General features: G+C 40.4%; 1 protein-coding gene across 1 annotated transcript in view; it reads left to right on the top strand.

Annotated features, from left to right (window-relative positions):
* The window catches only part of LOC308052846 (sucrase-isomaltase, intestinal-like), a gene marked incomplete at both ends in the record, with an annotated part of 77,267 nt that extends 56,856 nt beyond the window's left edge, over positions 1 to 20,411 (top strand). Inside the window, 2 exons of the mRNA XM_080363491.1 lie at positions 815 to 973; positions 20,013 to 20,411. Of these exons, the coding sequence (XP_080219617.1) occupies positions 815 to 973; positions 20,013 to 20,411 (558 nt within the window). The remainder of the gene's footprint in view (positions 1 to 814; positions 974 to 20,012) is intronic.
* Between the last annotated feature and the right edge of the window lie 6,584 nt (positions 20,412 to 26,995).

Genomic DNA, 26,995 nt, shown 5'->3' on the forward strand with positions numbered 1-26,995 from the left:
TTATGCAAAATGTTCCATCATGGATTTCTCCTTGGCATATATTTAAAAAGTCATGATTGCATAGCAATTCATCATTTCCTGAGCAGCGTAATTCATTTTTCTTTCCTTAACAACTTTGATCACATAACAAATGCAATGATTCCTCTTCATGGCTTGTATGGGAAATTACTGTTGCTGGTGATCCAAATGAATTCGTTTAATGATTTGTATGTCCTCTTGACATGCTAAATATGGGATATGTGGTAAATAAGAAGTACAACAAAGGCTCTGTGGACATAGCATGTTCCTTCAGTATCCTCAAAGCTGGGACATACAGAGCAGAGATTTCTAGTAGGAGCTGTGGAGATTTGGGATATAAAATAGGAGCAAGATATCTAGCAGCCAATGTTTGTGGAAGATGCTAATGGTTTAAAGCAGTTAGTTGTGGATGTTAATTAAATCTGCCTTAAGGTCACTAATTGAATTTCTGTGTCTGGATTTTGGCTTTGCATATGCCACTGTACCCTGTAAATGGATACAAGAACTGAATTTGCATGGATTACAAGAAGAAAAAACATGTCCAAGAAGATTCCAAAGGAATATTGTAAATGCAATTTTGTTTCTTACTTTGTTAGTTTATACTGATACATGAAACTTTTCTTATGTGAAAATTAATGACTGTTGTTTTTCCTTTATGGTCTCAGACTTCAGTGTCTACAGTGGAAGACATTCTATAGTCCATTGACAAAGACGAAACCACAACAGTAACAGTATGCAGTAAGTCACCTCCAAAGAATTGTTATGGTCCTAAAATGTTCTCTGTGCCTCTTTCCAGGGAAATCTGAAGACAGAAATACTTAAAAATGGCTACAGAGGAGCTGACACTTTGAAATACAACAAAATTACGATTCTTGGCCTGAAACAGAGACCTCATGCTGTTACTGTGAATGGAAGAACCATCCGTGGAAATGCTTTCTCTTATGAGCTGAGCAGGGTAAGAGCTGAGCTGAGCAATTATGAAAAACCTTAGGGAGAGGAGGACAGTCAATGAGCAACAGGAACAGTTTCTTATCCACACCCTTTTACATTTCCAAGTATAAGCAGGCACCAGTTCTTCATACAACAGTCTCAGTTCTTTAGGGATGGGTTGTGGGGGGCAAACAATAGCAAGAGGTTTTTAGGAAACTTTAATCTTTGCTATTACATGTAATCCTGTCTCTCATTTGGTGTCTGCCACTTGCAAAAGTTTTTAAACTAATGAAATAATGGAAGGAAGATATAGCTCCACAAACTGGGAGGAATGTTAGTAATTTTATGGGCATTATTATCATTCTGATAAAAAGAGAGAACCTCTTAAAGTTATATAAAGTTATCATTTTCAGCTGCTGAAAAGAAGTAGTAGGGATATTTTCTTGCAACAACTTAGTGTCCAAAAATGATTACAGCCTAGCTGGCTCTAAAGAGTGTTTCCCTATCCTCAGAGGAGGGAAAGGTGAATCTCTGTTGTATGTTTGTTCATAAGAAACTATCACTACAATGAGGCAACAGTTATGGTTTCAGCATCTTAAAGTGTCCAACCTCAGTGTCCCAGACAAAAATGCATGTCTGCTGGCGCAGTTCTCCTTTAGCACCAACAAGAAGACACCCCAGAGTGGATGGACTGAACACCCCTAATGAACAGCTCTGACAGCCACTGTGGTCCCAGTTTCCTTTTCCACAGGAGAACATACAAAAAGAGCAACACTGAGTAAACTTCCCTTGCTCTGGGCACTTGTCCCATATCTATCACCACCCATCAAGATGAAGTGGGTTGTGCACACTTTGTATGAGATGCAGTACTCACATCTCAGCACTGGTCTGCATCTAGGGAGCTCCCAGTACGAACACTGTAAGATGCCACCAACTCATCATTCAAAGGTAGCTGAGGCAACAGCAATGGATGTCATGTCTCATGCTACTCTACCTACTTGGCTTAATGATTTGAGTTTATTTGAAACCAAAGCATGATCCCCATTGTACACACCTGGTTCTAACATTTACTTTATTGAAGGAATCTGTAAAGGAAGAAAATTGCTGAGAATAAATTTCTGCCTTGGAGAATCATAAAAAACTCACTTTCAGAGACAATGTCATAAATAAGTGTAATCAGTATTGCCTCAGGGGAAGAAATAGTTTAACAGTCAAACTGCCTCTGAGCAAGCTGAAAGCAACGTAAATGTGGCAGGGTAAAGAAAACATTCCATTGAGATGTGCTTGAAGGCACCAATCACAGAAATCCAGAAGATAACTGCATACTAACAACATACCATAAAAAAGATGATTAAGACAGGCTAAAAAGCTTGCCACAAAAGTATTATTTAAAATTTGCTTTAAGCACAAAAGATGATCTCAGTGACTTAAGAACTACTTCAAATAACAGAGGGAAAAAACACCAAGCTGCTGTGGTAGGAAAGGTCCAAAACTGCAAAAAAAATACATTATGTAAATCAGACAGGAACCTAAACCAGCTAAATATATTCCGCTTACAATTCTAAGAGATTCAGTCAACCTCTCCCACCATCCCTGTACAGATGTTGTAATGCCATTACCTATAATCCTCTCATGTTTGAGTCTCTATTAAAAAAAACAGCACAAGCAGCTTGGGTTTAGATCACGAAAACTTACAATGCATGTAATTAAAAAAAAACCACCAAAATCTAAAGGGCAAATTTGCCACTGTCTCACAAGCTTAATGAGATTACATACTGTATAATAGTTTAAAAAGCACAAAGACTGTACTGTTTGAAGGGATGTAGTAGAAAGTAACTTCTACCACACTGTTTTTGCTTTACAGAAAGCAGATTTGCCTAAAAGCAGTGCTTAAGTGCATAATTGAGCCACTGTTATTTGCACAAAAATAGAAGCAGTTTGCTTAGCAATAAGCCACTTCTTTCTCTCTGATTCACACAGTGCTACCATTGTCTGACATTTGTAAATTCACAGAATCTTCCTGTCATTAGGAGTCTCTCTGTCTTGTTCTCTCCCCCTGGAGTGCTGAACCCCAAGAGCCCCAGGGGCTGTGGTGGAACAGCAGTGGGACCACTTCTGTTCCCCAGGTTTGTGCTGGCAACAATGCAGCCCGGGCACAGGAAAGGTCTCCCTTTGACTACACTTGCATCTGCTGGGAAGTGCAGGGAGGTTCCCACTGTCCACGGTTCCCTCTGTCTGTGGTTCCTGCTGCCCATGCAGTGGTGCAGTCTGGAGCCACCTTTCTGGCTGCCTGGCACTTTGGGATTAGTGTTTGAACGGGGTTGGAGAATGTTTGTCTGGAATAAAAGGCAAAGCATTCAAGAAGTGGAATTCCTACCTACCAAGTAGTACTAGAGAACTGTTTCTGATGGAAGATTAAAATAGTACATATTTTGAAGAAGTCATCTAAGCATAGACTGTTAGAGCGATGTTAACATGAATTTGTGGGTGGGCAAAGAAACAGCTAAGAGGTGTGAATGGATATCATGCATTTTAAGAGACTGTTAATTCTGAAACCTAAAGATAAAACCGGTACAGTACTGAAAATGGAAACTATGTGAGTAGCATAAAGTACATCAAATTTAACTTTGAAAAGAGAGAGAGAGCAGGACAGGTATTGTATTTATTATTTCATATTTAATTCATGTTATTAATTAATTTAACTCTTCTTGAATTTCTAAAAGGTATGTTGAATTGTCTAGAGCAGTAGAAAATGCTTACTGCTACCAAGTCAGTCTTGCCTACTAGATGATGTTAAGAGAATAATGAAGGTCTAAACTCAAGTTTCTCTTCTCGTTCTCTATTTTGAGCTGATCTTTTTTAAGTTAAAATAAGGTTGTTAATTATTTTTATGTCTTTTTTTTTTTTTTTTTTTCCCCACAGAAACTCACTTTACGAATTTCTGCCCCACTTACTCAGGAACTCAACATTAGGATTTACTAGAATGGTCAGAAAACACTGACATCATTTAGCACCCTTGGCTGTCAGATACTGATCTTTCTTTGATTTTGGGGTAAAAAAAAAAATAACATTTAGCCGTTAAAACATTGCTTCTGTACCTGATGATTGTTCTTTTCCTATGTAGTATTTGTAACTCAGTACTCTTCAAATAAAATTTCCAATAGTAGTTAATGAGCATGACCTTAAACTGATGTGTGTTCAAAATAGCATAGAAGTAATAATCCTGAAAGTTCTCTCTCACCTCAGATGGAGATAATATTTGGAAATGTTCTAAGTGGGACTATATTCTGGGCAGCATACACTGTTGGCTTTTTTTTCAAACCTATGCTGGCCGAAAAACAAAAAGGACCAGACAGATAGTCAGCTTAAGTCGCATAGCCTTATTCGGGGGAAGGTAACCTGTGTTTCTTGGGAGAACGCATGGGAAACACAGCTGGTCAGAGGTTGGGGATACCTGCATCTACTTTGTACTTCAGCTATTTCTGGCTGCAGAATGATCTCCCAAGCCCATAAGCTCCAGCTTGTGGAAATGTGTCTCAAAGGAGTCACTGTTATTTCCATTTATAATAAGATAATACATAATCAGTCATTAATATAATATACACAATACATAACATATATAATATAATAAATAATAAAATATTATATGAAATATTATCTAACCAGCTGGTACAAATCAGGCAATAGTCTCAGGCTATGAAATCTGCAACTGTAGTAATCATTCACTTTTGTCTCCTTTTCCGTGTTCCTGAACTGTAATGAATGTAGCCTGGGCATGTCTTGAGATTCAGTGATCATAGAGGGAATTTGCTGAAAATTTGGGGGATTTCTTTCAAGAATCTGTTTCTCTCTGGACACTGTTCCCAGTGTTAAAGTAGCTCTTACCACAGCAGATGGTTGGTGCCCTTAAATGTCCACTGTGGCTTCTGACAGAAAGGATCCACGCTATGGCAGGGTCAGGGCTTCACAAACTCAGTTGTTCCCATACTTTTAACTCAATGCTAAAAACTTTTTACTTATGTTGATATATATTTATGAGAAACCTGAGTCACAATTTGCAATCATAAAGGCTTTAATAGTAAATAGATGCTCCATCAAGGAGGCTGGGAAGGAACCGCGATCCAATTTAGGCTGCCAGCACCAGCCCTCCCTTCCCCACAAATGTTCCCCCAGAAAATCGCAGGCAGTCTTAAGCTTCATCTCAGGCTCCTGAGGGTGCTCATGGCTCTGCCTGTTTCTATCTCTCACCATAACAAAAATGTATGGAAAATCCTTCTTGTGGCAGAAATGCCATGTCAGTTCCCGGCACAACAATTCTGCTTCTAAAACACTTCAGGGCAATGCCTCAGCTACAGTCTGCTCTTGCAAAAAGCTCCCCAGCACTACTGCTGACGGGAAACTGCTCCTGACATACAGATGTGAGTGCAAGTGCAGCATGTGCAAGAATGTCTGATTTTCATAACAGTCAGTTCTAGACCACTCAATGATAAGGATTTCATCCAGGTGTTTTTACACAATCATATTTCTTCTGAATTAGCCAGGACACACAACACAGCAGTAAACTTCTCTAGTTCATGCCAGCTGCAGGAGGACACACAGAGTCCTGCCTGGCAGCTAAAGGTTGTGTTCTTCAAGGCGAGCTGGGGCTTGTAGAGCAACCTTAAGACCTGGGTCTCTCCAGAGCCTTTGCCAGCTGCACCAAGATCTGCTGTGAAATGTCTGCCCTGCACAGTGCAGACAAAGCAACTTGTCATCAGCTCTTTAGTGGGAAGAACCTACAAGGAGGCTTAGCTGAAGATGGTGAGAAAGGGCTGAGGAAGAGCAGAATATGGGCCATGGGGTGAAAGCCAATCTGAGGTGATGGATGAGACAACTTTGTCTTAAGAATACAGCACATAACTAGACTCCTTGATGAAATAAGCACTTAAAAGTACACTCCTCTGAGTCCACGGGATGGGCAGAATAAGGACCTTGTGTGAAGGAAGGATGTCAGTATGGCTTGTGAGAGCTGCATGTGTTTGGGAGAGAGCAAAGCAGGAGAACCTCTTTTGAAGCAGACACCAGAGGCAGGCAGCCAGAAAGAGTAATACTTGGTGCATAAATCTGAGGAACAGGAGAGACCAGAGGATGTGTCTATACTGTGTGTCACAGCTCTGCACCAGATTGCTCAGAGCATGGCTAAACAAGCTGGAGGCTCCAGCTGCTGCCAGCCACACACACACTGTCTCAGGGCTCAGCTACCCTGCTAATCATCCTCTTGTGGCTGCTCACCCATGCTCATTGCAGATACAACCAAGAGAAAGCTGTTGGATGGCCTGACAAGGTGGGATGGGTAGGGAGAACTAGAGCAGACCAGTCCTGTGCAGAACCCAGCCTTTCCCTTGTGGTCTTTGCAAAGATGGCATCACAGAGGTACCTGCCTCTGCCCTCAGTTTGCCCCCGAAAAGTGAAGATGTCAGCTCTTCACCATGGCAAAGAGAAAAGAGAGAGCTAAATCAGAGCACCATGTCAGAGAAAGCAAATTTGTGAACACCCTGGCTGTGAGTAGGGGGATGAGGTGTTTTGCTTTTTGGGGGGAGGGTAGGGTTTGGGTTTGTCTCTAATCTGCCTTATAGTGTGAGTAAAAGGGGGAGTGGGAGGTGAGAGGGGAGATGGTAAATTTGCTGACAACTGGTGATAGAGGACATGGGTGTGGAAGCTGAAGAACAGATGCAGGTGAGACATCGCCTCTGTAAAGAGCCCTTGGCTGGATAGCCATGTGGAGCCAGTCACTGCTCACTGACTTTCTGTGAAAGCAGTGACTAGCCTAGAAATTTCATATATATCTTAATAAAATAAGAGCAGAAAAATACACTGCTATCAGCATCAGTATGCTCTTCAGGCTTGTATTACAACCTGAATTTTACTCCTTTCTTGTTATCTTGCTCCTTGTAGCTTCAGTAAAAGCAACAGGAAATCACTGGTCAGCCAGACATCCACCTTGTGCTCTAATTTCACTTTTATTTCATAAAAGTAAGAAAGACGGCTCTTCGCCAACATTTGTATCAGAGATATCAAAGAAAAATGGAGGGTTTGTGTGTGTGTATATCTGGCTGTTTGTTCTCTCTGAGCATTGAGCTGCAGGTGTAATTTTAGATCTTTTTACACTTTTTTGAAGTTCTGGCTATACTGCTAGTTCTTTCCCATCTCAACAATTTATTTATTTTCTGTTTTTGAGAAAAGGATAAATACTTTGACAAAAGATATCAAATGTGTTATAAGTGATGCAAGCTGAATCCAAGAATCTACAGCCAAACATTTTACTATCTTTTAGGAGCAGATTAGATTAAACATGAACTTCCCTGAGTGTTGCCATGGATTAAATTTATTACAGATATGGATCTTCAGTGGAGAAAGAACTTGTCAGGCTGGGATTGAAAAGTGTCTGTAGTCAGCTGCTTTCTCCAGCCTGCCTTTGTTAGCCACGAAACCCACCAGGCGAGTCCTTCCAAACCTGAAGGAGTTGAAATGCAAAGGGAAAAAATCTTACTTTGAATTTCAAAACTCAGATAATTCTAGGCTCCTGCCTTACAAAGCCAGAAAGGGAGCACAGAAAATCACCAGCAAATGTACACTGACCTCTAAGAATATGCCATTAAGCTTCACTTCTGCAGAGAAAGAAAAAATAAACGTTCTCCATGCTACTCCATGTACACTTTGATTCCTTTTTATCTAAAATAGGTGATTTTAGGTTTAATCTCAAAGGATCCTGCTGCCAATTCTTGCAAAAGGTTCATGCTGATTTTGTATAACCTGAAAACATGGTAGTAGCCCGTATCAGTTACACTGAGAGAAGTAGCACAAATGAAATGAAGGGGACAGGCACAGAGGACTCTGCTATGCTCAGTAAGATGGACACAAACCCCACATTTTGATATGAACAAATGTAGTATTGTATGTCTTGGAATGAAGAATGGACAAAAGAAGATGAGACGCTGCTGGAGCAAAGAGACGCTGCAGGAGGTTTGGGGTCCTGTTGGGCGACCACCCGAGCATGAGCTCCCAAGGCAAGGCTGAATTGAAAAGGAGGTAGAGCAGCCTCAGATATACAGACAAGTGAAGGCAGAGGTGTTACAGTTCATTTGTCATACTGGTAATGCCTTGGTGGAATAATGTCCTATTCTGGTGTCAGAAATTCGTGGAATATACTGATAAAATGAGCTTGGTACAAAGAAAAGCCACAAAAATGTTTGAAGGACTAGAAAAACACATCTTCCAATGACAGCACCAAGGATCTCAAACTGTCTTTAATTGCCAAGAGAAGTATCAGTCCCCTGGGAGTCTCAGTGTAACCATAGGGGCAGAAATCTTGTGGCAAAAGCTCTTTAAACTAACAAAGGTGAGATTCAGTGTCTGTTAATGAAGCCAGACAGATACAAAGGCTGATATTTTAACTCTTGGAACAGCTTGTCAAGAGCTGTGATAAAATCTCCTGTAGCAGAAGTTTTTAAATGAGAAGTGGATGCTCTTCTGAAAGAAATGTTCTTGCTCAATAATTTAGGATTTCTTTGGAACTGTATCCCTAGGCTGTGTCATGCCAACTGATCACAGCACTTCCGCTTGGGTTTGCAGTTATGAATAATGAAAGGAGTGTTTTGTAGGTTTTTTGCAAAATGTATTTAGATCTCCGTGACTAGTCAGTGCTCTTGGAGATCTCTGCATACTTTCAAAGATCATAAATTGGCATTGGTATAAACAGCTTTTTGATAAGTTTTCATATGCAATGTATTTTGAATGTTTAACTTCTTGTGAAGGTTCTGGTAATTACTTTTTCCTGTCATTAAGTGTGACTGAAATCTCCTTGGAATTTAAAGCAATTCCATGCCATTCTCCTGCAAGGACTATTTGCCACACAGGTCGTCAGTGTGTCTAGAACAAAAGGAAAAAAACACCGGGTCTACAATGAGCATGAAGTAGAGAACAGGACGATGCTCCAGCAGAGCTGCTGCCTGGCTGGTGGAGCACTGACCCCTTTCCCAGCCCTTGCCCTTGCCTTGCTGGGCTTGCAAACAACGCTGGCCTGCTGGTACAACCCGGAAAGGTGTGAGATCCACACATGCCAGATAGTCCAGAAGTGTGGGGTAATGTGACCAGGGATGGATACAGGAACAGTGACACTGTGATGCATCGCCCTGGGATGCCGCAGGGCTGGAGCCCTGGCAGTGGCACGTAGAGACCTGGGCTGGGACACCTGTCACTGTGCTCAGTGTAAATGCATAAAATGCAAGTGTTGCCATGGAGGATTATGAAACGAAGGCAAGATGGGCACATTGGGCTCAGAGGGAAGGAGACTCCCAGGGCTTTCTCTTGCAGGGAACGTTTCCATCACAAGGGGGAAATAGAGCTGCCGGAGGATGTGCAGAAAAAATTGGAGTCCATCTCTAGGGACTAACAAACTATAGGGATTAAAACTAGCACAGGTGCAGAATGCCACCTTTATAAACCCTAGCAATGATCTCAGGTCATGCCTCATGGCCACTGAAGAGCCCTCCTACAAGCATTTCAAAGAAAAAAAAGTGTAGCAGATCATTCTGGTGTCCTTTCCTGTTTGAAGTCACACAATAAACTGAGCAAATCCTGTGGATTTTGAGGAGACACCACAGTTCCAGTTAGCAAGGCTGGAGGTCCCAGTATACTCGTGTGGGCTGTCCTGGCTGCTGCACTGGGGGTTGGTGAAAGCCACAAAGGAGGGGAGGAAAATGTCCTTCCCTGAGGGCAGCTGAACAGCGTCAGCTGGGGAAGCCTAAGGGTGCAAAGGCAGGGAGAGGGGCACGGCTGGTGGGAGCAGAGCCTGGGAGCCATTCTGAGCAGCATGAGACAGCGAGGCTTTTCCTAGTGACCGAGGAGAGATTGTGCACACCTTGTAGCAACTGGACAGTCTCTAAAAGTTGTTGCAGAGTCACACTGCAGAGAAAGACCTGTGGAAATGATCCTAAAGTAATGAGAGTTGTAGGTGAGTCTTCTCTGTTCATTGAACTTTGCTCAGGTGATCATTGCAGTTGTAGATTGTGCTCAAATATAATGGAGCTTCAGGGATTTACCAAAACAATTTTGGAGTGCTGTTTGTAAAGAAAAGGTGTGGGAGATCCATTGGCCCAGAGCAACCCAGTTTCCTGCTGGGGAGGTTTTCTGCTCTGTCCACTCCTTGGTTCACGCTGCTTCACCTGTAAGTACTTGTTTCCAGCCCCACCTCCATTTCTGGCATGTGACCACGGTCTTGTGAGATAGAACAAAACCTTCTCATGATCTTGCTGATAGCTCAGGACTACTCTGCTTCCTATCACCTTTTCCCTCTTTATTCCCTATATAAACTCACACCTGGAAGGCTGCTCGCATCAGGAAGGCTGCTCAAAATTTATTACCCCTTTTCTTCTATGACTCTACTTCTACTCCTTAATGTCCTCTCTGAGCTCCTGTTTGATCCTCTCTTGTTCAGGAGTGATTAAACTACATTGGGTCTGCCAAGTGAAATATTTACTTAATGGGACATCTGTGATCTCTGAGAAGCCAATACCAAAACTATCACGAAAATGTCCTCTCAACTGCTGGCTGCCTTATGCAGATCCTTTCATCCATAGGTGATGGTGGATGATGAGGTTCTGCTCAGTCCTGCCGTAGTTTCCCACTCTAGGTCTGTCTGAGCCTCCTCCTTTAAATTTTGGTCCTGATGCCTTCTCCAAGCAGTAATAACATAATTTTAGGATATTTTCCCTCTTTATCAAGAGTCCAGATCCCAGATTCGTAATACTTCTTCGGTAGATCATGATGCCACAATAGTTTTGCAGTCATCCACAAAAGGTCTCAAAACTTCTAGTTCAAAAATAAATTTTTAAACCCAGATAAAATATAGAAATTTCAATAGAAATTCAGAGGAAGCAAAAAGGAAAGCAACACTGTTCTCCGGTCTTTGAAAGGGCGTTGATCAGTTTTTTTCACCACCTGATTATGCTTTCTGGAGAATAAATCTGAGAAAGCTGAGATAAAAAGCACGGCAATTACTAGATCTCTCTATATATGCATACATACATTTATATAAAACTTTACACAATCATTTTGAAGATACAAGCAATGTTCCTCTCTTTTTGCTTCCATGGGCAAAGTCTGAAAGGAAAACTGTTACGAGCCATTGCCAAGTTGGTAAAGACAGAAGAATATGTCCTTAACACTGATGTGTTTTTAGATCAAGCAGCTGGAGGCACTGTACTTTCTAGCAGAGAAAAAACATTTTTTTTTTGTAATACATAAAAGAAAATAACACAGTGCATAAACTACACATTTCATTATTCCTTAATCTGTTTCATTTGATCATAGAGGTTTAGAAGCTAGAAAATGAGAAGGCGTTTGAGAAACTCCAACCTACAATGTCTAGAATTAACACATAGCTGAGAAGCAATGGAAGTAAAAACAGTGTTTACTGGGAGATGCAAAGTCTGTTTGCCTACCTGAAACAGATGCTTCCTGTTTTCCATCAACTAAGGGGAGTTTTAAACCATGAAGCAACAATTTGAAGATGACTGTTACATCTTCAAGAGCTCTTTTATATGTGGACAAATCTTCTTTTGTGTATATTTACCAGACAACTCTATTTTTTTGTGTGTGTATTGTAAGTACTTATTTCTTTCTAAGTGAATCACCTGCAGCTACACATTTGAGCCCTGTTTTGAAAAAGTAGCTATTTATAAATTCATAAAATATACTTGCACATTAAATGTTCATGTCAAGCTGGCAATAAAAATAGAAAAACAGGATGTTTTATTTAGGATTTAAAAGATTATGAAACCACTGTTATATAAAATATTTGCGCACATTCTTAGTTTCACATTGTCTGAGGGCTAAATTTAATATTTTGAGTGATGCACAGAATTCCTACTGACTTTTCCGCAAGTGATGTATACGACAAAGGTGACCCTATATTAGCATTTTACTTCAGATGAGGAGAAAGCTTTTCAAGTTAATCTCCTGACTGTCTCCATTTACTGCACTTGGGTCAGGCAGCCTGTGGAGTGAATTTCTTTCACATGAGCTAGATGAGGATAGGTGCTCTAGGACAGCACACAATGCACTCCAACCATCAAGAAGCATTCAGGCTATATGGAAGTAAATAATCTATAAAGTGTATGGGGTAGGTATTGGCTCTTCTGCACTGAGCCGTTCCCTCTTCACTCTGTTCCTATTGCACGGTATTGCTTTCTAAGGTAGATACTGGCTTCAAGGCCAAATTACACCTGAAAAATTGTTTCCCCTAAAGATTAATAAAACTGGTGGGGGGAGAGAAGGAAACGCAAAAATAAATATATAAGTTTGGGCTTTTGGGTTTTGTTTGAGCTCATTCTTACACATCAGACAAGAGTTTTCCCCTCTGAAACCTCACCTGTAACTGAAATTTGAAAAATTTTCAGCCTAATTGCTGGCGAGATTGTACAAACCCAGAATTCCTAACAGAGTATTTGTCCTGGCTTCGGTTGAGATATAGCTAATTTTCCTCCTAGTAGCTGGTATGGTGCTGTGTTTTGGATTTAGCATAACAACTATGTTGATAACACACTGATGTTTTAATTGTGGCTAAGCAGTCAAGGACTTCTGGCTTCTCACGCTGGTCTGCCAAGGAGAAGACAGGGAGGTGCACATGAACCTGGGAGGGATTTGGTCAGCTGACCCCAACTGGCCAAAGGGATATTCTATACCATATGATGTCATGCTCAGTATATACATTTGGGGGAAGCTGGCCAGAGGGGACTGCTGCTTGGGGATGGGCTGGGCATCAGTCAGCAGGTGACGAGCATTTGCATTGTGCATAATTTGTTTTCCATTTTCTTTCATTATTGTTATTGTCTCTTCCTCTGCTATCGTATCAAACCGTCTTTATCTCAGCCCACAAGGTCTTTTTTTGTTCTCTTCCCCATCCCACTTGGGGGAGGTGTGAGCAAGCCGCTGCATGGTGCTCGGTTACTGGTTGGGGTTAAACTGTGACACTGTTAAAATACTCCTAGTTTGCATAGTGCTCATCTTTCTGCTTTATTAGTTTAGCCTGCTAATGCTAATTTTTCTGGGACAGTGAATCAACTTTCATGGTTCCTAATGTTACATCTATAATTTTGTTATGATATTTTGTTTTGAGATGCAGAGGTCAAGTCAGCAACTACTGAAATACTGCTTTATGAAGGATATCCTTTTAAATATGCCATCTATTTTTGTTTTAATGATACTCAGGTCTGGCAAATATGCTCTATTATAGTCATTACAGGTATTAATGTCATAGTTGTTTTATTAACCTACTTCAGATATTCTCTAATAGCCATTTGTTTTGCTGTGGTCAGTTTTCAAGTAGAGCTGTTTATCTCCCACTTTTGTCTACTTTGTTGTTCTTCCTTTTACTGCTCCAGATCACATTCTTTCATTGTAAATCTTGTGAGGCAGGACAACTGTTGATTATTTGGCTCTGTGTTCTTAATAGAGCCATTATTAAACATAATAAGTGTATCTCCTGCTGAACCTTAAAAAGCAATAATTATCTTATTATAAGCAGATCTTGAAATCCACCCCTTCAAGTGCAAATGCTTTCTTCATGCTTTCTTCTTTTTCCACCTCAAGAAAATAGAAGATGCTAATTTACAGATAGCAAAAAAATTAATCTTCTCCGTAGTTTTTATTATGACTGACATGATTACAATGAGTTTTGTGTTAGTTCCTACGCAACCAATTCTCACACACATTTAACAAGTCAAACCTATTACAATTTCTTTTCTTAATCCTATTCGTTTTGTACCATTTAGGCCTAGAAATTGCTATGGGCATGCGCTATACTTGCTTTGGTCTTACTGAACACAGGGAATAAAGAAATACTGAGACTTTTCCTGCTTTAATGTAGGTAACTGCAGCCCAGAATTGGAGATGAGGGGGTGCCCCTTGCAGTCAGTGCTGACAACGTCACCTCCACAGTGTCTCATGCCCCCTGGAGCAGGCTCTTGCTTATGGCCAAGTGAATCCCACCATGAAGCCCATTGCTGGCACGTACCAGTCTCACTGATCACAACAGGAGCCTAGGCACTCCGACCAGTGTGCACACCTACTCTGTAGACACCTAATAGAAGCTGAGACGATCCCCATCCAAGGAGTCAACTGCTTTGAAATTGCAGCAATTCAGATCATCTGGCACTAGATTGGAACTGGATCACCAGCCTCTGCCCTCTGGAAGTCCAAGGTGGTAGTTCTGCTGACTGCCCTCCTGACTTCTCTAAGAATAGGAAGCTTGATCATTTCATGATTGCTGTGCCCAAGATGGCCCCTAGCCATCACATCACCCCCAAGTCCTTCTCTGTTTGAAAACAACAGGTCCAATGAGTGCCTTCCCTAGTTGTCTCACTCACCAGCTGTGTCAGGAAGTTGTCTTCCACACGCTCCAGGAATCTCCTGGACTGTTTCCTCTCTACTGTATTGTATTTCCAGCAGACATCTGGTAAATTGAAGTCTTGCACGAGAACAAGGGCTAGCGATTGTGAGACTTCTCCCAGCTGCTTACAGAATACGTCATCTACCTCTTCATCCTGGTCGGGTGGTCTATAACAGACTCTCACCATTATATCTGACTTATTCTGTAATATTGACAGCTTTTCTATTAAAATCAGCTAAGGTGTGGGAATGGAAAAGCCTGGGCAACACTACAAATTTACGGTAAATAGCTGCTGAAGCAGCAAGAGTTGATGAAGAAATCCCAAGGAGAGAGTGACAGAAGTAATCTTCAAGAGACAGTATTTGGGAACTCTCCTTTCTATGGCAATGTCTTTACTGCATTCCTGTGTGTCACTGAACCTTTCCAAAGAGGTGAAACACCCCGGGCACTGCTATGTGGAATAATCCATTGAAACACCCAAGCAGCATGCAGCTGAAGGAGCTGAGCAGCCACTCTGCCTGCTTGTGACACCACGGAGCAGCTCGCAGGCAGCAAACACAGCTGATGGGGACATCTGGCAGAGAGCACATCTGGCAGAGCATATCTGGCAAAGAGCAGAGCTGGCAGAAGCAGCTTTGAGCCAGTCCAGAGTCCTGGGGTCAGTGAGCAGCCAAGGGGAGTTGCTAAGTTCAGCTTAGAGCACAGGGTCCTTCCTGGCTTATACATACTGAAATACAGTGGTGACACATTAAGCTCACACAGCACCAGCCAACTTTGTGTTTTGGGACAACAGCTCAATCCCTGATTAGATAGTCTATATGATGAAAAGTGGGGGATGATTAAAGGAGAAGGGTTCTGGCTGATATTTTCTTTGTATCAGGTCAGGACTGCAGCCAGTATACTCTGAGGGAGGGCAGTTTTGTTTGCTGTAAATTTTTTCTCACTCAAACACTTAAAAAAATCTGTTATTTAAACTCAGGTGTGCAAAAAATTGTTTGTCAATGGGGAAAAATGTTCATGTTTTAGGTGCATTAATTTAATTCCCCTGAGTTTCAGGCTGACACTCAGACTCCTGTTCTGTGTTTCCTAAGGTCTCTTGGAAACAGCATCCGCTGCCTGTGGCCAGTCCATGCTTGGGGAAAGGACTACATCTCGCCCTCTGTTCTATAGCACCATAAACTCTTTACAGCTGTCATCCATTTTCTCTCCAATTCTGTGTTGAACATGCTACTCCTTAAAACAGAGTTTTATATATTACATGTATGATCTGTACCTTTGCATCTTACAGGCATATGTTTGCATTTAAATATGTTGCAGCATTGTTCCAGGGAGCCCAGTTTACCATGAAATTCCAATCAATTGATAGAACTACTCTCTTTCTTAATAACAGTCTTGATTATGTTTTATCTGTGAAGTTTCCCAGTAAATGAAAAATACAATGACCAGAACTTTTCCTGCAACATGCCATTAGAAATGCTCTCTAGAATTACTTTCTGAGTCATAATCTTTTTAGCATGTGCATTTTAGCATTCATTTTGTATAGGGCTAATTTTTAATCAACATATCATTTGGTGAGAAATTATATCAAATCCTTTAGTGAAATCTAGATGTATTACATTGCATTGTCTCCATTCTCTGATTTTATCAATAGAAGTAATTATCTGGCATTATTTGTTTTCTGTGTGCACTCTGTTGCCCATCTTCTGCAGTTATCTTTAAAATCCACATGTTGAACCTTCGCCTAATTTAATCTCTTTGAGGCAGGAGCAATTCCAGTGTTCAGACAGTGCAGAGCACAAGGGGAATTCAGAGTACTACTAATAATAACCATATGCTGACTATTCTTCAGCTCTCAGCTGTGATCTAGTTGTTTCACATTTATTGCATTACAGAACAGAATTTGAAGTACCAAGTCCAGAAAAGGAATTTGGTAGCTAAAAGTTACATCCTGAAGTATTCTTATCATAGGATTCTTCCTCTAAGAAGAATTTTAAAGCCTATGTCAGAAGCCCACATTTCTTAAATGGAGCATATATACATACAGATACCTGGAAAAGACAGCTCTTTAGAATTAGCCTCTAAGAAACACTGAAAACAAGGCTGTGTTTGAGATCCCACTGCTCTCCATGACACTATCCCAGAATATTTATTCTTTTAGAAACAGAATAATATTCACTCTTTTCCATCAACCACGAAGAGCATCCTTCTCCCCTGTCTTCTGCATACAGGGCAGTGATCTAAGCACTGAGACAAATCCATTTCCTTCCTGAGTCTGGAAGTTCAAATCCACATCTTGTGTGTGTGGCAACATCAAGCTGCCTTGAAAGAGGCAAGAGGCGGCTGTGTGCTGAGGCTGTTCCGTTTGGAAAAGGAACATGAGATTCTCAGAGAAGAAGGGGTCTTACAGACAGTCAGGTCGACTCCCCAGGAGGAAGTGTTGCCCTAAAAAATAATGGCCAAGACACAGTTATGGAAGAATGATCTCATGGAGCCCAGAAGGCCAACGCTGCTTCTGCTGGGGACAGGCCCTGGGTTTCACACTAAGTGTGCAAGGGCTTAGGACTTGTCAGGTTTCATCTAAACTTGTCTTTGCCTACATGGAACAAAGTGTGTTGGAAAACTAGACCCAGGCGGGGACCCTCAGAGTGGGGAGGAAGAAGCTCTCAACATCATACTCCTCCTTCCAGCAAAGAAGCAGAAGAAACTCCATCATGAACATCACACTTTTTCTGGCAAAGGGCATGGGACGCTGGTGGCTTGCTGCAATTCCCAGCTTCTTCTTTAGCAATACTGAGGACATCAAATACAGGGAAAAAATGAAAGTCTGGGGGAGTGCCCAACAGCAGAGATAGGGAGGTTATGTAGAAGAGTTTTAACACTATTATTAATGTCATTCCCTATTAATCGGATAATTTGTACTGTGGCAGGTGGTATTAATATGACTAGACTAATCTTAATAACTGTCTGTTTTATTGTAATTCGTCTTAAGATTTTCATTAGACTAACAATAAATTCTTGGCTTCCCATATAAAGTGTGTTTTCTTTCCTGCCTGTAACAAGTTTTTGGGTAAAACACTATTCTCAAAATTCCTTTTCATGCAATAACCATGGTAAGGAGCGGTGGCAACATAAACAATCATCACATCATAGTTAAATTCTATTAATTTTGTAACTTTATTTTTATCTGAGCAAATATTTTTTAAAAGATGTAATTATTTTCTGTAGTCATGGTTCCACATATTTAGCTAAATAACTTCTGCTATCATAAAATCTGCAGTAAAAATGAGTTTTATTAAACAGAAGCTGTCCCTTTTTATTGCAATGTCTTTTTTACATATCTAATCTATTCTTTAATATGACAAACAGATCATGAAAGTATTACTTTTGATGTGATTGTAAATAAAGTAGATGTGTTCTGGGACCTGATGGGATGGATCCCAGAGTCCTGAGGGAACTGGCTGATGTAGTTGCCAAGCCACTCACCATGATATTTTAGAAGTCATGGCAGTCCACACAAAATCCTTCTCTCTAAATTGAAGAGATACAGATTTGATGGGTGGAATGTTTGGTGTATGAAGAACTGGCTGGATGGTGGCACCCAGAGAGTAGTGTTCAATGGCACAATGTCTGGATGGACATCGGTAACAAGTGGTGTCCCTCAGGGGTCTGTACTGGGACCAGTACTGTTTAATATCTTCATCAACAACATAGACAGTGGGATTGAGTGAGCACTCAGCAAGTTTGTGGATGACTCCAAGCTGAGCGATGCAGCTGACATGCCTGAGCGATGGGATGCCATCCAGAGGGACCTGGACAAGCTCAAGAAATGAGCTCATGTGAACCTCATGAGGTTCAACAAGGACAAGTGCAAGGTCCTGCACCTGGGTCGGGGCAACCCCTAGTACCAATACAGGCTGGGGGATGAAGGGATTGAGAGCAGCCCTGCGGAGAAGGACTTGGAGTTAATGGTGGATGAGAGATTGGACATAACCCAGCAATGTGCACTTGCAGCCCAGAAGGCCAATTGTATCTTGATAAAAGGAGCATGGCAAGCAGGTGTAGGGAAGTGATTCTGCCCCTCTGCTCTGCTCTGGTGAGACGTCACATGGAGTCTTGCATCCAGCCCTGGAGCCCTCAGCACAGAAAAGACATGAACCTGTTGGAGAGGGTCCAGACGAGGTAACAAAAACGATCAGAGGATCAGAACACCTCTCCAATGAGGACAGGCTGAGAGAGTTGGGGTGGTTCAGCCAGAAGAAGAGAAGGCTCCAGGGAAACATTATTGTGGCCTTTCAGTACTTAAAAGTGGCCTATAAGAAGATGGGGACAGACATTTTAGAAGGGCATGTTTTGATAAGACAAGGGATAATGGTTTTAAACAAGAGGAAGGGAGATTCAGGCTAGATATGAGGAAGAAATTTTTTACAATGAGAGTGGTGAAACACTGGCCCAGGTTTCCCAGAGAGGTGGTAGATGCCCCATCCCTGGAGACATTCAAGACCAGGCTGGATGGGGTTCTGAGCAACCTGATCTGGTTGAAGATGCCCATGCTCATTGCAGAGGGGTTGGACCAGATGACCTTTGAAGGCCTTTTCCAGCCCAAACCATTCTATGATTCCATCGACATCAAGGAAGAAAAATAATAATATAAATATAAATATAAATATAAATATAAATATAAATATAAATATAAATATAAATATAATAATAATAATAATAACAACACAATTTGTTAAAATCTGAACAATTTTGCATCTCTAAAATAATATATTTGTGTTTCAAAGGCCTCTCTTCTCAAAGGGGAAAGGTTATTTATAGATGTTTTAAACATAAAAAAGTGAGAGTTAAAGAAATCTGTATCTATTTGTTTAGTAGAACTACTTTTACTATTTTTAATTCATATTGCAGATTCCATTTCCCAGAAAGCATAGTGGGAAAAAAAAGCCTTTGATGGATATGTAACACAAGTTAGCTTTTGCAATTCTCAGCCTGTCTTCCTTTACTACAAAAGAGTAATCAATTTAATTAATTAGATTCAGATAGCAAATGTCTGTAAGAACCTTATTTTGGAAAGCACCAATAAAAAGAATAGCATTTTTAAGAGAGCTTTTCAAATATAAACTAAAAGGGTAATATTATAAATTCAGTTTCAGACAATATAAAGAATAGGGTAAATGTGCAAAGATGCATTGCATAGTGAAATATATATCTAAGTTTTGGAGAGCAATTCAAATAGACTCTTGTACTGTATTTACTTTATAGGAAAACTGAGAGCCATGGGGCACACACAGGGCAATATTGAAGAAGGTGGTTATGGCTTGGCTTGCACAGCCATAGAGACTCTTTCAGTACAGTAAGTTCACAGACTGGTTGGGAAGTGGCACCAAGGCTGATATTAACACCAACTCTACATTCTGTCTTTGGTTTGGACTTATCCTGAAGGAAATAAAAATTAATGGTGTAGTTAAAAAGAACAAACTGAGCTAGTTTTTGTACCCTGACTAATGTTTATTTCCTTACCATATTATGTTGTGCTGTGAAATGCTACTATTGGAAACAAACAAACGGAAAGATCAGGTTTGAGAGAATAACCAGTGAAGATTTTCATCACATTGATTCTCTGCATTGAGAGAAGCTGCCAAGACACAGCTGGGGTCAGGGTCAGGGCTCTGGCATTGATGGTGCTGCTCTGCCCTGCAGCCTGGAGGACCAGGCCAACTGGAGCCTCAGGGCTGTTGACATACTTGGAATGGATAAACGCAGGCAAGGGTACGGGGTGGGGGCTGAGTGGCAGGACAGCAGCTCTGCAGTAAAGGTCTTGGCAAACAAGGAGCTGAACACGAGAGACCAGGGCGCCCTGGTAGCCACGGAGGTCACCAGGACCCTGGGTGCCCGAGCGGCAGCAGGGCCAGCAGGTAACGGCACGGATTTCTTCCTCCAGGTCACATCTGGGCACAGCATTGGGACCCCTGCTATGAGACAGTCAAGCTGCAGAGATGCCAGTGCAAGATCATTAAGACGATTAGGGAGCTGATGATTAGACCATAATAAGCAAGAAGAACAGCTCTCCTTGTGTAGCCTGGAGATGAGAAGGACGAGGAGGAGTCTCACTGCTGTCTGCCATTACCTCAGTGGAGCTATCTGATAGCATGAGAGTTGCCCCTGAGGTGCACAACAAAAAGGATGTGAAGCAATGGTCATGAGATGCAGCAAGGGAAATCCTAATTGGATACAGGGCAAAATTTTACAAGTGGTTAATCACTGAAAAGGTCACTTGGCGAAGCCGCAGAATCCTGCCCTGGAGAGCTTTGAACCCCAGTGAACAAAGCCCCGAGCAACTTGATCTGGCTTTGAAGCCAGCCATGCTCAGAGCAGGAGGACTAGATGAAACATGGAGGTAATTTCCAAGCTAAATGATCCTATCATTCTTTGATAAAAACAGCAGGTTTCCACATTTTGGACAATGTGAAATAGTGCTTTCCCTGCTAAGTGAGCTACCATGCTGAGATGGACTCATGATGTAAAGCTATATTTAAGGTTTGTGTTAGATTTATAGTTGGACAGGCATCTACAGCAATAAGTAAAATAAAATTTACTGAGTTTGAAAAGTTGGATTAAACTAAGCTTTAGGTAATAATGAAGAATAACTAATTTGCATCATTAAGATGCCTGGAAGGACTATTAAGATAAGGCTAAATACAGATGTTAGAATCATAGAATAACTAGGTAAAACACATTTTTAATTTGAAAAGAGATGAGAAAGTAGGTTTTGAAGCATGACTCTTAAATTTCCTTGCCACGTGAGTTTGTTCTCAGCCAATGCTAAGCCAATACGAGGGTTAACCTTGCAGAAGGTAAATTCAAGATCACTGACAGTGCTGAGAAAATAATATTCAGTTACAGCTCAACTCCAGCTGAGAGTGACCCTTTCTGAAACACAATTCATGATCCAGTTCTTGGGATCCAGGTGGCACCGAGGACAACGCCTGTGCTGGGAGTCTGCTTCCACAGGATGCCAGGTAGCAAAGGAATTTAATCCTGTATTGAATTTGTGGGATGGTCCTTGGTGAATTCCATCTGCTGCAAGGCTAAAACTGGACTGAGGCTTAGGCATTATGTATAGGGAAGTTAACCTTGTGTTAGGAGCCCAAGCTTGTTCTTTATAGAGATTAATACTGGAGCATTTATAATAATTGTCCAAAAAACTTTTTAAAAGCATAAACATTTTAAAAGTACAAACTTCCTAAGTGCCTTGCCCTCTTCAAAAGTTATTTTTCTTGGGAAACATACAAACTGGGCTAAAAATATATTTTGTAATTAAATTTCTTCTAAATTTGCTATATAACTCCACATAGCTATGCTAATTACATCACTAAGAAAATATGCACTGAAACACTAAATGACTAAGAATCTGAAATTAATATTTAAAGTATAATATTAACTTGCACAGAATTATCTGTTAAACTCAAGAGGGTTAATTAGTTCATTGTTCATTTCTGTTCTGTTGAGTTCTTACAAGGAGGAATGTGGCCCAGGTTGTTTAATTTTCTGCCATGATTTAGATATCCAATATGTTTAAAAGAATATTTTTTTTTTCTAATTTTTCTCTTAGTCATGCAAAGTAAGGTTAATTTACCATTTTTAAAGCTACTGAACTAGCAAATTTATTTTTTATGTGTTTATAGTTAAATTCTAGATCTAATAGTTTGACATGAAATGAGGAACCACTATTCAAATATATATATATATATATAAATAAATATATATATATATTTTAAATTTCAGGGAGCTTTGTGTTTACCTCTGAGGAAAATTCAAAATGCAATTCATGTGACTATTTTAAAATCTGACATTTACTTTTGCTTTACATTTGTTTCAGCATTTTTGGGCGGTTTTGCTTTTTGCTTCCCCATCCCACCAAAAAAAGAGGAGAATTGTTCATGAAGTTACTTTCTCAGCTTTGACAAATGCTGGTTGCGCTGGCCGGTAGCCAGCATCTTTTTTTTCTGAATAACTTTAACACAACTGTGCTAAGGTTACCTAAATAGTAGGATAATTTTCATAGAATTCTTGCTACTGTGATTGGAACGTATGATGCTGGTATCTGGCAAGCGCCCCAAACTAATTAGTTCTTTATTTTTGAGGATGAATGTTTATTCCACGGTTGGATAAATAATGTGTATGAACTCACTTTAGGGAAAAAAATGTTTTTCTTAGGATGTAAGACCTTTCTGAAAAGAAGGGGAAAAAAGGGTTCTCATTTATTGCAGATACAGAAGCCCTGACAACCATCAGCACAGTTCAGTCTGTGGTACTGATACAGTTCAATCTTTCATATTCTGTTAAGCAATTTACCTCCCATTTGAGAAATGTTGTGCAATTCTAAAACCAAAAATAAGTAACAGATCAGGTCTCATTTTAATAATTTGTGGATATGAGTAAGTACACTGAGACAGTAGAATGTGACATGTAAGAAAATGGAAATGTTGTTCTTGTACTTTTCACACAGACATAGTATAATAAATACTCCAAACTCAGAAAATGTTACATATGGGCTTACACCTCATTTAAGTCAGGCAGACTTGCTGCCCAACAACACAGTTATGAATTCAAGCATATGGTTAAATGCATTCCTGTATTAGTGCCACAGTCGTTCTGGAAGATAGTCAAACTCATTACATTATTTGGGCTGCAAATTTTCAGCCTCATTAAAACCCTAATTACTTGAATGTTGCCATGAAATGAGGACAATCTGATGGACAGTGTTCCCAAAAGACAATCCCCATGCTATCAACTGTTTGTTTAAGTATTGTAATATCACGCAAAAAAATATATAAAATTAAAATTCATGAATGATGGAATAAATTAGGATAGAAAAAGAAGAAATACTTTTAAGTATTCAATTTCCCATCTGACATCCTTTTCTGTTTCAATGAAAGAAAGAGAAACAACTGTCCGAAGTTCTCATTTCTTCTCTAGATATTTTAGTGAGTTGCTAAATGTCATTACTATAAGTCACACTGTCTTTTTGATAGTTCATTAATAATGCAAAATCAACCCATATAACAAATTGACGTGTGGTAACAGGGACTATAACTGTCATTATAAAACGCAATCAAAATAAATGCTGTAAAGTAGGAAAATTTAGTTCATGGATATAAATGAGTCACGAGCGATTAAAATTAGCTTCTCAGAGATCTGGTTTCTGGTAAATGGGCAGAAAAGGAAGAGTTTGCCCACAGTGACAGTAATTCTTCAAAACATCCTGAGCACAAGGACCTCACCTTTGCTGCAGAGGTGTCCCAGCCATGCAGGCGATGGCCGGGATTCCCCCCCACACCCAGGGGCAGAGCAACCCAGACCACTGCACAGCTCCAACCCTGCCCACAAACCTGCTGTCTGCACCCTGGGAGCAAACTACGGGCTCTACAGAACCCATCCGTACAGCGTAACTCAGAAAATTACATTTCCTGAACTTTCTGTGAGTGTCTGAACAAAAAGATCTTACTGCTGGAGGTCTTTCCTGGAGGTAATTTAACAGACAAAAGTCTGCTTTGCCAGACTGAACATCTGACCTTAAAGCTCCTATCACAGAATAATGATGGATAATTGTAGGAGTGCATGTTTTTAATAGTATTCCTAGTATTTTAGTTACTGTTGTTTGAGTCCTTGTAGGTTGAGACATAAAATCAATTGCAGAAGCCAAATCATAGATGATGCTGATAGGGTCTGTGATCCACTAAGAAACTCTTTCAGCTGGAAAACAGAGGTTGTTAATATCCTCCCACAATGCCACAAATCTTTCCAGACACAATTTCTTCTCTTCCCAGAATGCAGATGATAGGACCCCATCGTGTGGGAGAGACGTGTGCTTTCTGGTTCCACATCCAACAGTGGGTTACCAGCTATGACAGAGCTGCATTAAGGAGCCATGAAGTTTTTCCTCTATGTTCTCTTGATGCCCAAAGGGCATTTGTTGGTTTCTTCCACAAAACAGGAGTAATATTGGGAAAAAGAATGAAGTAATTAACATAAAAATCTAGCACAGCTTTCAAAATGATTTTTGGAAAGAGCTTCACTGTAAGCCTGACTGCATGAAAAATAATACATGGGGGGATGTAGCAACATGTTGGGACTTAATTTATCTCTGAAGGAATACAAAAACACCCACCACTATTTTTTCAAAATGCTGAAGCAATAGACATGGTATGGGGACACATGGTGACAGGTTTTTTAAAATTTCGCTATCCTGGCTTACACTGAGAAATTTGTGAAAGAAAGTGCTAAAAAGCAATTGACAGAAAAGTCTGGCTTTACTTCTTGCTATTTAGAATATACAGTGCTACCCTGACTCCACTGGGATTCTTCTGGGAAGCTGAAATGACTCGTGAACCTGATATGTCACCCAGATTATGTATTTATGTGAGTTTGAGTGTGTGACTATTGACAGGCAGTGGGTCCCACACTCACCCAGATGAGTCCAGGTTGTCTGTCACCCTCACTATATACACATTTGTCTGAATATTTACAGGTAGGTAATAGATCAGCAACTACTGGTCCCTGATGAAATCTGTGGTGGAGTCTGCAAAGATTAAATCTGTGATGATTTTGGGACAGATACTGATCTCTTCCATGCTCTAAACAATGTTAGCTCAAGTCTCCTCTATGGTATTAGGAAATGAAGTCATGTACATAAATAATGAAAGGCACAACCTGACAGATGGAGAAGGACGGTTCAAACATAGCAGCTTGGGTATTGCTGCTCTTAGGTTCAGAATTGCTGTAATTTTTTTCCTGAAGAAACTGAGTTTGACTTTAGTCCCAATGAAGAAAATAGATGAAGGTAGAGTGTGCTAATTTCTTTTGAATTAGCTAACTCACAAAGCAAGTTTTACATATGAAGACTTTGCCTCCAAAGATGCGTTGCTAATGGTGGCAGTGATTTTATGCACACCCTGGAATTAGGCTGAGAGAAAAGATGTGGGTAGAGATTAGGCAGGGAAAGAAACTGTGAAGTATATTATACCTAAAAGATTTGTAATACTTACATATTTTCTGCAAATCAGCTGATTTTTCTTAGAAAAATAAAAGGCCTAGAAGTGAGTGGGCATGATAGGGAAGGATAGGAGAAAAAAACAATCCAATCTTCAAGTGTAACCCAGGAACACGGGAAGTGACTGAAGAGAAAGAAGTAGATTTCCTCTTGTGAAATTAAGATACTTTCCTCAAGTGCTCAAGTGATCTTGTGATGAACATGTTGAGGTTTCATTTTGAGGCTGCCTGATGTTATGGTCATTGAAAGAAAACCCCTTGATTGTTATTTATGATTCTCAAAACAAATTGTAAGCAGACAATCTTTTTGTCATCATCCTTGCTGCCATATTAAACACTCTTAGTTTAGTAGCACCTGAAATCGCTGCCATGAGTGAGTTGTGAGTTGTCTTTATAGAGAAATGCATCCTTACATTTTTTTCTGGCAATCTGTCCAGAAATTAAATCAGTCTGGCCTATGGCACAGCTGAAGGTGTATGAATAATATTTCTTCATTCAAAAAAGAGACCTATTCAGTTTGATTCTTTGTCCTTTAAAATGAAATCTGAACTGTAATGTGACTTGGTTGACTGCTAGAAACTAGTACTAAAAATATTCCCAAATCACATGCTTAGAACTTGAGATCCATGCTACATGCTTCCCTCTGCCATAAGAGCCTGAAAAAGTGCTTGGCAGATCTAAAATTGCTCTGTCCATACATGTCCATACACTTTACTAAGCAGTACTAAGTGTAAGAAGTGAAATGGATTCCATGACACCTCCTGGATGACTCTGAGAGTGTTTTAGGGATCTTTGGCATCTTGAAGAGCTCCTGAATGGACTGAAAACTGTGACAGGATCTGATACTACCACTGCTTAACTTGGAACGGCTGTGCTGATCCCATGGAAGAATGCTTTCTTTAGGGTGTGGAAAGAGGGAGCCTTATGGTTACTGCTGCTGATGTGTCTCTTCTGGCCTAGAAGAAAGTTTGAAATAATCCAGGAAACTTTATCTAGAGCTAAAGGTGCTTTGATAGATAATATAGCCAGTTCTGGTGTAGATAAGTGTAACTGAGACGAGAATATTTGTTGGATAGCTATCCTTTGTGTCTTTGGAGTGGGGAAGTGGTATTTACACTTTGTGATTTTATTCTGCATGGAGTTGGTAGAGAGGTGTGCAAACAAACACATTACTAACTTTGTCATGGTAGAGAAATGGTGAAATCATCAGCTGTCTGCACTGATGACTCACTAACGTCCCCATGCTTGTGCCATGGTGACAAGGTGCTCTTTTCTCCTGCAGACAGCAGGGATAGGCTTCAAAGGCTTTGAAACGTAAGCCTAGATACTTTTTACTGAAGAATGTATTCTTGACACCTGTGAGACTGCAGATATAAGCCCTTGAAAAACTAGCACTAAAAGTGAAAACCGTGAAGGAGCGGAGATTTCTTCTTTATGTCTAACCTCTGAGTCAGACACCTCCTTTAGACTTTACTATCACAAAAACAGCTTCATCAGTATTTGTGCATTTGGAAAGTGGATTACAAAATCATGGAGTTCTAGGAGATAATTCATACTAGAAAAATA

This window comes from Nesoenas mayeri (assembly GCF_963082525.1).
Source record: "Nesoenas mayeri genome assembly, chromosome: 1".
Taxonomy (NCBI): Eukaryota; Metazoa; Chordata; class Aves; order Columbiformes; family Columbidae; genus Nesoenas; species Nesoenas mayeri.